Below are 13908 nucleotides of genomic sequence, written 5' to 3'. Positions count from 1 at the left end.
AGATTCCTTCTTTAGAATTGTGTTTTCATTTAGCAAATACAATAAGTTTTGAACCTATTTCGCTAATGTTAAATATTAATGTCGAATATTTATGAGTTCTGCGAATATAGTATTTGTGCAATTATTGGCAGAGCATTGAAACATTTAAATAAAATCGAAAACAATTGCATCGGACGGACACATGCTCTCATGTCATGTAGCAACTTGCAACATGGTGTGTCCAAAAAGTATACGAGGCGTTTCAGATTTCAAAGCACGGGTGCGAGAACGGAAGCCCGAAACGCTCGAAGGCCGAGCTGAACACGTATATTCGAGTGCAAGTATTGTGACCCAGAAGGCAAGCGGGCTCATTTGTGGACTGCTGATTGATTTTTAGTGAGAATCTGCCATGCTTCTCTCGTTCTCGCTTCCTCTCTCTCTGTCTCTCTCTCCCAAAGTTGGCTCCCCTTAGTAACCATCACTATGTGCCGTAGAACATCTGCTTCATGCAACGCTGCCAGCAACAAAATATGCACTGAGTCTGAGTAATTAAAATCAATATTCTCGTTTCGAGGTGTATAGACATTTGTCGAACTGGACCAGCAATAACAAGAACAACAGGAACATCATCAGCAAATGCAGTTTATCTTTTTCTTATTGTTGTTATTGTTGTTGGCAGCATTTCGAGTGCATTTGCCGATCAATCAACGATCAAAGTTCATAAGTTGACCCAGCTGACTAATGGCAACCGACAGAACTGGCAGCGTCCCGTCAACAGCATCAGCAACAATAAACTCAGCAACAACAACAACAACAACGACGACAATAGCTAATGTACTAGAGGAACTAATGTGAATACATACAAACATTTAGTACATTCGAATGTGCGTAAAAATACATAAAAAAGTTCAAATATTTTTGCTGTCTATTTTAAGTGATGGACTATCTAGTTACTCTCTAAGGTTGCATGTATTTGTAGCAAGTAAAGTTTAGTAAAAAAAGTTAAATCGCAAGAATAATAATAATAATAATAATAATAATAATAATAATAATAATAATAATAATAATAATAATAATAATAATAATAATAATAATAATAATAATAATAATAATAATAATAATAATAATAATAATAATAATAATAATAATAATAATAATAATAATAATAATAATAATAATAATAATAATAATAATAATAATAATAATAATAATAATAATAATAATAATAATAATAATAATAATAATAATAATATATATATATATATATATAATAATAATAATAATAATAATAATAATAATAATAATAATAATAATAATATAATATAATATATATATATATATATATATAATAATAATAATCATAATACTAATAATAATAATACTAATAATATATATATAATAATATATATATATATATAATAAAAGGAAACCCTGAACAAGCTGCTACAAAACCTTTTCGAACAACTCCAAAAAGTATGCACCATAATGATGCAGTTGATAAATTAAAGAAATGTGGCTAATGTAATACTAAACAATAAATGTAATTTCTTGACTTTCTCTTTCCTTCCGAGAACAGCCTTGAAGCCAATATACCCTTCGGCTTGCCCGACTAGCGTATACAAATTGAATAATCACACTGAGGCGCGAAAGGGGCAACTGAAAGCAATATCGTCTGTCTGCCCGTCTGCCAGTTCTCTCTCCCGTCCGTCTGTTCGTTCGTCAATTTGTCTGTCCTGTTGGTTGGCAGTAGCTAAGGCGGGTCTTGCGTCGGTCGCATAAATATTTTCCTTTTATATTTTTTCAGCCGAAGATGCGCAGCGCATAAACCCCTATGTAGTTGTTGTCTATAAACAAAAAAGCGTTCATAAAAAAGCACAGCACAAAGATGGGAAGAAGACAGCGGCAGAGTGAGAGCAAGAAAGAGGCTGGCAGCGTTGGCGGTCGCCAATGGAATATCGACAACAACAATACGAGCGACAACAACCAGAGGAACAAACGCCAAATCGAGGCACTTTTTGTTTATTTACACAAAATGATTTTAGTGACTCGCGAAGGCAGCCAGGAAGTAACTAAGTAAAACGCCTGTTTGAACTCCCCAAAAAAAGTAAAAGCGAAAAAAGAAAATCAAGAAAGGAAATGGAAGCCGTTTACAAAACTGTCTTGTGCTTGGACAAAATGGTTGCCTGTTATTTTTTTTTTATATATATGTGCATGTATTGGGCGAACTTCTGGGAATACGAAACGAAAGCAAGATCGCTGTCCGCTGCATCATTTGATGTAAACGCTTGACACTTTGCGCCAGCGGAACCCCAGCAGCAAACCGCAAGCAGGCAACATCTGGCATCTGACGCGAAGCCGAAAAGATTAATTTCTGACAGCGCGGGAGCGTCCCCAAAAGATACACACACACCCACACAACCACACAGACACAGATATACACAGAGCTATAGCATGATCTGCTGATGGACGCTGATGCGCGTTTTCCACGCCACACTTTTCACGGTCGCATCCATCAATTGTTGGGCCCATCGCACTCGTAATATAAGACGTCGCAATGCAAGAAATCTATAGAAATATACTATTTCGAATTTCATTTTGGCGGGAAGACAAAGACAAAGACGGCGGCGACATTGGGTCTCTAAGACTTAGACTAATCATTAGACGGCAGTCACCACGTCACAGCCACTTTCCACTTGACTGAAATCCAGTTTTCGGGATTTGCCGTTTAGTACTTCATTATAAGCGCACTAACGATGTTATTTTAATGATCTCAGTCTCAGTCCAAAGAATCCACTTGACACAATGCAGCAGCATCAGCGGCAGCTCAAGTGTTTCACACAACGAGAGAGGAGAAAACGGAGTCCCAAAAGGGTAGAGCCCTATATAAATACAAATGTACATACATATAGTATGTATATATACATAAATGTATATAAAAATGTTTGCCTTACATACAAATCTATATGCTAACTTGTCACTGCATTTATTTTTTGCACAGATGGAGGGACGTTGAAATACATTTATGCCAGGGGGAGTGTGTGAACAGATACATTGAATGCTGAGTATCTTTCTTGGTGCCTTGTTAAGAGTTCTTCGAGTATATAGGAATATTACTTATAAATGGTCGGGGAACTGTTGATTGCCATAGCCATAAAAACATATTGAGCCCTAGAATGAAATGCCATTGAATTTAGTTGTTGAAATGTCAATGTTAGGCAGGTATGAAAAGATATAGATATAGATATAGATATAGATATAGATATAGATATAGATATAGATATAGATATAGATATAGATATAGATATAGATATAGATATAGATATAGATATAGATATAGATATAGATATAGATATAGATATAGATATAGATATAGATATAGATATAGATATAGATATAGATATAGATATAGATATAGATATAGATATAGATATAGATATAGATATAGATATAGATATAGATATAGATATAGATATAGATATAGATATAGATATAGATATAGATATAGATATAGATATAGATATAGATATAGATATAGATATAGATATAGATATAGATATAGATATAGATATAGATATAGATATAGATATAGATATAGATATAGATATAGATATAGATATAGATATAGATATAGATATAGATATAGATATAGATATAGATATAGATATAGATATAGATATAGATATAGATATAGATATAGATATAGATATAGATATAGATATAGATATAGATATAGATATAGATATAGATATAGATATAGATATAGATATAGATATAGATATAGATATAGATATAGATATAGATATAGATATAGATATAGATATAGATATAGATATAGATATAGATATAGATATAGATATAGATATAGATATAGATATAGATATAGATATAGATATAGATATAGATATAGATATAGATATAGATATAGATATAGATATAGATATAGATATAGATATAGATATAGATATAGATATAGATATAGATATAGATATAGATATAGATATAGATATAGATATAGATATAGATATAGATATAGATATAGATATAGATATAGATATAGATATAGATATAGATATAGATATAGATATAGATATAGATATAGATATAGATATAGATATAGATATAGATATAGATATAGATATAGATATAGATATAGATATAGATATAGATATAGATATAGATATAGATATAGATATAGATATAGATATAGATATAGATATAGATATAGATATAGATATAGATATAGATATAGATATCGCTTTTTAAAGATCGCTCACTTAAAGCGGCAAAAAATGTTGCAATTGTACTTAACCTGGTTCGAAAATCGCAGTAATTGCTTAACCCATGTTCATATAACTATTGAGTCAAGTCATGCAAATCTGTAGTTATATGTTTAGCGTTTGCATTTTAGTCTAGTACTCTTATGTATGTATGTTTGCATGTTGATGCTAAGCTTTTGTGCACTCTGTTGCACTTACACTCTCTGCATATTCATACATAAATATATATTTGAGTGAGAGGCAAGAGCGCGGAGGCGCGACCCCCTTTTGGATCCAAACACAACGCGAATGTAATGGATGAATTGTTCGGTATAAGAGAAAGAATCGAGTATCAGCAACAAAAAAGAAAACAAAATAAAAAGAGAAAGAAAAAGAAAAAGAGTGCAGAGCGGAACACGTGTTTCGAATTAAATGCATTCCCCCTTTTTACGTCTCTTGGTGCATCTACTTGCGATCCCTATATGAAATTCTATTAGACATTTTTCTAGCTCTTCTGCTGAATGGTGACATTGTCGATGTGCGTTTTATGCCCCTTGCTGAAACATTAACGGCAATAGCCCAACGAAAGGCGCATAAAAAACATGGGAGGTGTAAACAGCAGACCGAATGAATCCAGTAACAAGATAGATATAGAATTACGTTGCACTTGTGTTCGACATTTCAGATAGCATGGTATTTATGGCTGCAACTTTACAGTTCTGAGCATAATTGCAGGGTATGCCATGTCGGCAATTTTCACTTGCGTGCCTCAGTACGAAAACAAAATTCAAACAGCAAACTTCAATCAAAGGCAGTAATCAAATGTACTGAGATACTTATAACAACAATCAAAAGATACTCGTACATACATACACAGTTGTGTGACCGAGCTAACTTCAAATCAACCTGTTGGCAACGCGGACGCTGTTGCTGTTGACGCTGACGCCGAAGCCGACAGCAGCAGCGGCAACCGCAAAGCTGCAAACCTTAGCTTTGACTCCGACTCAGAGTATGAGGCTGAGTCTAGCTCTGGCTTACGAGCGCAGTCGACGATCCGAGCTGTTGGCCTAAAGACGCATCCGACAAGCAACTGTTCGCATCTGAATGCGGCAGCTTCGAAGTTAGTTAAGCATAACAAGCATTGTGTGTTCTAAGTGTGTGCAACAAATGGTTTTTGTGGTAGGAAACAGTTGTTGTGTTGTTGACTTGTCTGAGAGTAGATGAGATAAAATATCTTCAAGTTGGTCAATTGAGGAAAATCCATTGTTGGCAAGTGCGCAAAAAGAGTGAAACAAAAGAAAAACCTCAGTGAAAGTGAAGATGCCCCATCATCATCATCGTCGTCATCATCAAGATCATTAACATCGTTGCTTTGACTGATGGGGTTGCGGTTACAAATCGGGCCTCATAATTATGGTGAAGTGCCGTTGCAACTTGCAACAAGGAAGCAATAACTAAAGGTGCATGTTGCAAGCATTAAACAAGCACAGCACAAAATTTCATCGCACAACATTTGAAGACGATTTATATTCACATTTATGAGTGACTGTAAGATTGATTTACAGATTTGTTCATCAAAATTATGCTGGGGCTGCACCTAAAAGCAATGTACTAGACATTCATATTCCATTTGAGTTTTATAAATACAGCTAGGTTGTCTAACAAATAAAAACACTTTAATAGCCATAATACTCGACAAAATTTCGCGACTGACAAGAGATCATAAACTCGTCACACTGCACACATCATTTAACGAGCCATTAAAATTACATAAAATAGACTTTTTCGGAACAACTTCCCGAAAACAACTGACACACATAATAAACCTCAACCTCCTCAGCTGTTTACTGACAATTCTCACAACAAAATCATAATTAATACCAAAAAAAACATAACATTAAAATCACCTTGGACCCAACAAAAGATCTACGCTGTCGCGGCCGCAGTCTCATTTGAAATTCAACTCAACTCTCAAAACTCAAAACCAAACAACTTTTTTTAAAAAAGATCATTTTTCTTTGTGTCAGTTTTGCTGCAATTGGAATTCACATCTCACCCAAACCTAATTACCCGTAATTTCATTTGGAAAGTAACCACAAAAATAAGAAAAGTAAAAACGAAAAGTGCAAACCGTCTGCCTAATTAGCCAGAGACTCACAGTCGCTGTTAATCAACCGTGCTGGGACTGTTAATGCTCTGTTATCTGACTGTTATCGAGTGGATCGCATTAATATCGCAAAATGAATGATGCTGCTGCCCCTGGCCACAGTCCAACAGCCTTGAACTCTACTCAGGTAAACTATACTTACATTAACATTTTTTGGCTTTTGTGTTCGAACATACTGACTATTCCAACCACAATCGACAAACCGGCAAACCGACAATCTGGCTTTGTGCTCCAAAAATAAAAACAAAAATAACCATATATGAATGGTATATAAAACAAGTTTTCGCTTCGATGCTCTGTCTACGCTCAGCACAGTCGAATTTTTAAGTGGGGGTCTGATAAAGCTATAAAAAGCGCATAGCAGGCAGTTCCGACTTCGTACTCGTTAAGCTTCATTTGTAAACCTTAATTATACCCGCTGCACATAGGATAAAAGAATATAATGCTATAATGGGGCGCAGATAAACCGGCTAAGTTGTTTTGGCCTTTGAATGTTTATATTTTCGTGATGTTTTAATGAAATTTAGTATATTTATATACCATATATGCTTACTTTACTTATGTGTGCATATTTGTATATAGTAGCACATATTTGAAGAATCTTTCAGTCGGTCACATTCAAATTGTTAGTTTTCTCTTCATGTATATCACTAAACTTCTCTATATTTTTGTTACTCCTAGAAGGGTATGTACATTCGGTCGAATTTTAAATTAGTGACAAAGATCTATTCTACCAAATTATTTATATCATTAGTATCAACAAAAGATATATAGTAACACGAAAAGCGTAAATTGCTTTCCTAATCAATTTTAGGGTAAAACTTAGTCGATCAATGTTACCTTACAAAGCTTTTTCTGTAATTCAGAATGTAAACACAGTGGAATATTTTAAACACAATCAATCAAAAAAACCCGTTTATTTTGCCCGCTTTTTCAGTAGCATCTCGATTTTGTTGATGACTCGACTTGAAACTCAAAACTGTGGCATAGGTCAACATTAAAATTGTTGACGGATTCACAGGGTCATAATAATTAAATTGCTATCGAAAATTAACAAAACTCGCATCAGAATATTCTCGGATATTAAGAATCAAATATATTGCAGATCAAAGATACATTTTTAAAGAAACTCACATAATTTATTCCCATTATCAAAAAGGTATTGCCGGCTTTTTCTGTTTGTTTTAGTATTAAATAACGGAATTCGGCAAACAATCTTGAGATCTTTTAAGTGTTCATTTACCTGCAGTGGCCAAGCAAACAGTAAAGCTTTTACAGCTAATTACTGATGGAAACGAGCTACCCAAAAAAAATAAAAATAAATAAGAAGTACTTGAGTAATGGCTAACTTTTAGTGATTTACGCGGAAGTGTTGATGTTGAATCAAACCGAATGGGAAAAGAATACCGAAAAACGCAGACTATTATTAGCTTTTAATTGAATTTTTAAAGACTATTAGAAGAAATACTGATCATAAGCAGCTTCGACTTTAAAGTCAAATATTGTATATGGGAGCTGCACCACAGATTGTTGTCAAACAAGTGTGATCTTTGCATAAAGTCAAGAATTTAGGCAAATATTGGAAAACATGATGAAAAGCACCGATGATGATCCATTAGTCGGGGACAGCGGACAGAAGTCCAATGATTATCACCTTACAATATGGCACAAGGTAAAATATAATAGGAAACATAATTCATGTAATCATCTGATTATGGCTCAATACCCAGATACTCTTTTATTTGCTGGGTCTAACCTCTGCCCTAACCATCTGTCTTCTTATCCGACTATCCAATAAGCTGGCAGCTGATGCCGAGCACAAAGCAATGATGCATTTTAAGGAGATATCTAATCGAATAGGTCACAAATTTGATAATTAGATCTTTTTACTGTTTTTTGCAAATTTTAACCTGTTATTTAAATAAAATATAGATATTGAAAACGCAGTTCATTATAAAACAAGTTACAAAAGTAGAATAAAGAGTGCTTAGCATTGCGATACCCTCTACCTATTTGTTAAACCCGAATTTTATATGACAAGTCGGAATCTTTTAAAGGAAATCCTTAGAAATACAGAAAAGACAATAAATACGCAGAAATTAATCCGAAACGGTGTCAATATAAGTATGAAAATACGGGACTAGGATTAAGAATAGCGCATAATTTCATAACTAATATATCAGTGAAAACACTGAATTATATTTATGAAGAAAGATTAAATTGATTCAGGAATTTTAGGTTTATTTTTTTTAGAAAAAGCTTAAAAAGAACAAATCTAGTGGAAAGTTTGATTCCAACCCCAATAAATATTGTTTATTTTATCATTGAAGTGTTTCTCATTTACTTTTAATTAAATGTATAATGCTTATATACATCCATGTTTTAAATTAATTTAATTGTCTTTTTGAACCTTGTTTAGAATATTCCCTATATACTTCAGTCGGCCTTGTTCTACATGCTGCAAACATACGATTTCTGTAATTGTAGACTTAAAAATAAATAAAATGAGAGTTCTTGACTGAGAAATACACTCCATACACCTTTAGAGAGTGTACAAAATTCTCTCATCATTCAAACATCTTAAGAACTTACACAAATGCTCTAAATATGTTATACTTTTAAGTTAACATACATAAATGACGAGTGTCAAACAAAAAAAAAACAGCTCTGTCAAATTTGGCATTATGTCTCAAGGGCAGCTGTTACTGACCTACAATACTACATAGTAAATGTAAATATATGTGAATACATAATGAGAAAGATACAGGTTGAGAGAGATCAGAAATATATGGTCATAATAAACAATAAAAAATGTCGCTTTGCAAAAATTGCAGATCTTAGTTACAAAATTTGGTATCCAGATGTCTGCGTCTTTGCATTTTAATATTAGAAATTATGTGGACAGGACGATTTTTAAAAGATGTTTATATTCAGACATTGATAAAGCGGTCGGGTTTTGAGCTAGACAAAAATTATAGTTGATGACTAATTAGAAACCGGTTGTTAGAATTGTATCTTTGTTAGAATTGTGTTTCCATCAAATATGACAAACTTTCTTTGCTCTGGCAAACTCAATAAATGCTTTTTCACTCTTCAGTTTAATTATTTGTAATTGTGATTTTTTAATTATACGTATTTAGTTTGCTTAAATCTATTACTTTTACCTGTCGAATTAGAAGTGTATTCAGATTGTAAGCAAAGTGTAAAATCCATTTAAATCTGCTTGTAAAAAGCTCACTTACATAGCTCAATAACAAAGAGTTAAAGTTCGCGAATTTAAATGACAAGCAACCTCAATTTATGATAGTATACTAAATGTATATACTTAACATTCTAATTGCTTTTACACTAGATGCTTGAACTCAGAGTTCATGCTGTTTAAAATATACAGTTCTCATTTGATATGGTGTAGAGAGTGAAGTATACAATTCTTTATTTTAGAGTGCCTCAAAGGACGTTAAGCTCAACATCGAGGCAACCCAGGACACATCTAATGCAGACAAGAAAACCAGTTGCCTTCGCTGGCTGCTGTTCTTGCTATTGACGCCACTTGGAGCAGCGGGCACAGCTTTGCTTTGGTACTATCAAGGTGCCTACTATGGACTGCTTGGGGTCTATGGCAGCCTCGTGCTGCTGCTGTTGGTTAAGCCTGGATTCCGCTGGTTCTACATAGCAGCAGTGACGACTCCCCGCGACACCATGTAAGTTGCAGAAGTTGAAGTTTGCCTCGATCAAGTTATTAACCCGCATCTTCTTAGCGCTCTGATTGCCTACATACGCGTGATGTTGTTTGTGAAGCGGCAGGAACGTAAGAACCTTAATGTGGGTGACATTTTCGAGGCGAATGTGGCACAGTATCCCGACAAGCTGGCTATTGTCAGCGAGACGCAACAATGGACGTTCCGGCAACTGAACGAACATGCAAATCGTGTGGCGAATGTCTTCCACAGCCATGGCTACAAAAAGGGCGACGTGGTGGGGTTGCTGATGGAGAATCGCTGTGAGTTCGTTGCCACATGGCTTGGACTCTCGAAACTAGGTGTCATCACGCCGCTCATCAACACAAATTTGCGCGGTCCTTCGCTGCAGCACAGCATCAAGGTGGGTAACTGTACCGCACTCATCTACAGCGTTGGCTACCGTGCAGCTGTCATGGATATAGCCAAGGATTTGCCCGCTCATGTGGCGTTGTATCAGTTCAACGATGGCGTGCACTCTCCCGAAGTTACCGATGGTCTCACACAGGGTCTGGCACAGCAACTGAATCCACTGCTGGATGCTGCAGCCAAGGATAAAGTGGCTGCAGGTGCCACGAGGGCGGATCATCAGGATAAGCTTGTGTACATCTACACATCGGGAACCACAGGACTGCCCAAAGCCGCTGTCATTACCCACTCACGGTAGGATATAAATTATAAAAGGCATTTAAGGTAGATGCAGTTGTTATTAAGAGAGATTGACGCGTTTGGGTCTTATAAGCATATGCACAGTTATTAGTTCATCGGAGGAGTAATTCCAGAAGATGCGGCGAGACTTTTGAGTCTCCTGATATCCTCCATTCAAATTGCTAGAAAATTAAAGATAATGGTTAAACACCCTTTCACGAATGATTTGCATACATATTCAGACCTGTCTGAACAACAGTTGTACCACCAGCCTCCGTGAAGATCAACTGCACAATTCGAGTCGCCACATTTGTCGTTGTCCCTATCGAAGGTCGAGAACTTCATGTGCAAGTTCCCGCGAAGAATATCATCGGAAAAGCCTGTGTGGTTGCCTATCGAGATTAGTTCGTAGCCAGTTTGTTCACCGCCAACCTTAAAGTCATCATAGCGAGCGCTGCGCAGTTGCGAATTCCGATCTCTCATGAATATGAAGAGCTCATGGCGCTCACTTGATGTTATCCTATGCAGTTTCTCGAGACCCATGAAGAACTCAGACTTTAAATCGCCAAACCCGTCACGGTATTCATTCCAGCTGCGATAGAAATTAATGCTGCCATCCAATCGACTTTGTATTACTGTCCAGCCCAATCCAGCAATTCCACTATCACACTTGACTGGGAATGCCTCTATGTCAGGAAGCGTTATCATGTGAATGCCGGAGGATCTGTCAATATCAACACAACTCAAAGAAAATGAAACGTCCTTTACAATGTCTTCAGTGTTCTCTTGAGCTTTGGGCTTTCTTCTCATTTCAATAGAGAATATCTCTTTGGCATGCTCGATTCTTAATTCACATTGTTTTTCTTTTTCTGCCAAAGAAGTCTCTAAAATTGCCATTTTGATCCTAAGTTCTTCCATCTGGCTTTGCAATTCCGAAACTTGTGCATCCTTCTGCCTACAGACTTCACTCATATGAAGCAGAGGCTTCACCACATGGTAGCAATAGGAAGCACACTGGTTTTCCATTTGTTTTGACAACTCACAGAACTGCACAAGAATGTTTGGCAATGTCAATTAAAATTTTGATGACTATAAACTGGGTCTACTTACCGACCAATCGTGGGATAATCCCAGCGACAGCATAGTTGAAATTGTTAATGTATAACAAATGATCTTCATTATAAATTATTCACACAATAAACAGTCGCTTTTAAGGGATGAGATTAAACTGAATTGTTGAAATTTACAGATTTTATTTTCGAAATGAATTCGCTAGTGATAAGACAACGCGTCACCGATAATATAATATATACTTTTTGTAATCTGCCGAGTTCTCATTTCTGCGAACATCGCAATTTCCCAAGCTGATACTTTGAGTATATTAATATAATAAGTCGATATCTTCGAAATACGAAATAAACACATAGAATTGAACCCGAAGCGGTGTTAATATCGGGATAATACCTGACTAGGAAAGTACTTCACTTTTTCAATCGCGAAATTCCTAAATTGAGATAGAATTCAGAATAACGCCGAGCTTATATATTAATGAAAACAATGAATTTTATTTGTCAAGAAATATTCGATTAATTCGGGAATTTTGGGATTATTTTTGTGAATAGTACTCGCAGGATTATTTTAATAACTCAATCCAGAATACTTTAATAAAGAAATCAAAGTTAAAATCAAGTTTATAATACTTTATTTAATCAAGAATTTTCTGTGTATTCACATCTACATTACTACTTATGCATTTGAGTGTATAATATAACAGCTGCTTAGTGATAATCAGCAATACAATCTGAGCTTACTTAAGTCATCCTCTCTATTCCTCTCGCTTTCGTAGCTATTTCTTCATTGCCGCTGGAATACACTATACCTTGGGCTTCCGGGATAATGATGTGTTCTACACTCCGCTGCCACTATATCATACAGCTGGCGGCGTGATGAGCATAGGACAGGCGTTGCTCTTCGGCTCCACTGTTGTCATCCGCAAGAAATTCAGTGCGTCGGGATACTTTGAAGACTGCGCGCGCTTTAACTGCACGGTAAACAAGAAGATTGCCAGATTTCGTATTCTCTACTAAACACATTCTGCTTTCAGGTCTCACAATACATTGGCGAGATGGCCCGTTATATATTGGCCACCCCCGATGCACCGCATGACCGCCAGCATCGAGTGCGGATGGTCTTTGGCAATGGCTTGCGTCCCCAGATCTGGACACGGTTCGTGGAACGTTTTAAGATTGCCAAAGTGGGCGAATTCTATGGTGCAACTGAGGGCAATGCAAATATCATGAACAACGACAGCACTGTGGGAGCCATTGGATTTGTCTCACGCATACTGCCCCAGATATATCCCATTTCGGTGATCCGAGCTGATCCCCACACTGGCGAACCCATTCGCAATAAGAAGGGACTATGCGAGTTGTGCGGCGTACAGGAACCGGGCGTCTTCATTGGGAAGATTGTGAAGGGCAATCCGTGTCGAGAGTTTCTTGGCTACGTCGACACGAAGGCCTCCTCCAAGAAAGTCGTGCACGATGTCTTCTGCAAGGGCGACATGGCATTTATATCTGGGGACCTATTAGTGGCCGACGAGCGTGGTTACTTGTACTTTAAGGATCGCACGGGTGACACGTTCCGTTGGAAGGGCGAGAATGTCTCCACCAGCGAAGTGGAAGCGCAGCTTAGCAATCTCGTTGGCTACAAGGACACCATTGTCTATGGTGTGAGTATACCGCAAACAGAGGGACGTGCAGGCATGGCGGCCATCTATGATCCAACGCGAGAGGTGAATGTTGCAACATTAGGATCTCAGCTGGCGGCAAGTTTACCAAACTATGCGCGCCCAATATTCCTGCGCTTCCTGCGACGAATTGATCTTACTGGAACGTTCAAGCTGCGCAAGGTGGAGCTGCAACAACAGAGCTTTAATCCCGCAGCCAGCGAGGATGAGTTGCACTATCTGCAGCCAAATGGCAACTATGCACCGTTGACACAAGCCATTTACGAGAGCATACAGCGCAATGAAATGCGCTTCTGAGGATCATAATAATATGTGTAGACTAATAGTGTACATGGTGCTGCACTTAGGTTACCATTTATAAAGTTTCATCGG

The 13908-nt window shown here is 36.5% G+C and overlaps 2 protein-coding genes across 6 annotated transcripts; one reads left to right on the top strand and one right to left on the bottom strand.

Moving 5' to 3' along the window:
* The first annotated feature begins 5254 nt into the window (after window positions 1-5254).
* LOC132788016 (long-chain fatty acid transport protein 1) lies at window positions 5255-13894 on the top strand. 5 transcript variants are annotated; one of them, XM_060795301.1, is made up of 6 exons: window positions 5255-5355; window positions 6263-6529; window positions 9844-10103; window positions 10161-10802; window positions 12634-12835; window positions 12892-13894. In XM_060795301.1, the coding sequence occupies exons 2-6, from the start codon at window positions 6476-6478 to the stop codon at window positions 13831-13833; spliced, it is 2100 nt and encodes a 699-aa protein (XP_060651284.1). In that variant the 5' UTR covers window positions 5255-5355; window positions 6263-6475; the 3' UTR covers window positions 13834-13894. The 5 variants fall into 5 exon arrangements, with proteins under 5 accessions (XP_060651284.1, XP_060651283.1, XP_060651285.1 ...); XM_060795300.1 differs by having other exon boundaries at window positions 5277-5414; XM_060795302.1 differs by lacking the exon at window positions 5255-5355 and adding an exon at window positions 5534-5695.
* Window positions 9712-12004, bottom strand: LOC132788021 (ficolin-1-like). The gene is made up of 3 exons (XM_060795309.1): window positions 11898-12004; window positions 11032-11834; window positions 9712-10969 (listed from the first exon to the last, which is right to left on the bottom strand). The coding sequence occupies exons 1-3, from the start codon at window positions 11964-11966 to the stop codon at window positions 10849-10851; spliced, it is 993 nt and encodes a 330-aa protein (XP_060651292.1). The 5' UTR covers window positions 11967-12004; the 3' UTR covers window positions 9712-10848.
* Window positions 13895-13908: the final 14 nt, after the last annotated feature.

This window comes from Drosophila nasuta, chromosome 3, assembly GCF_023558535.2.
Source record: "Drosophila nasuta strain 15112-1781.00 chromosome 3, ASM2355853v1, whole genome shotgun sequence".
Taxonomy (NCBI): domain Eukaryota; kingdom Metazoa; phylum Arthropoda; class Insecta; order Diptera; family Drosophilidae; genus Drosophila; species Drosophila nasuta.
The sequence above is the reverse complement of the archived record's forward strand: the minus strand, read 5'-3'. Positions and strand labels throughout refer to the sequence as shown.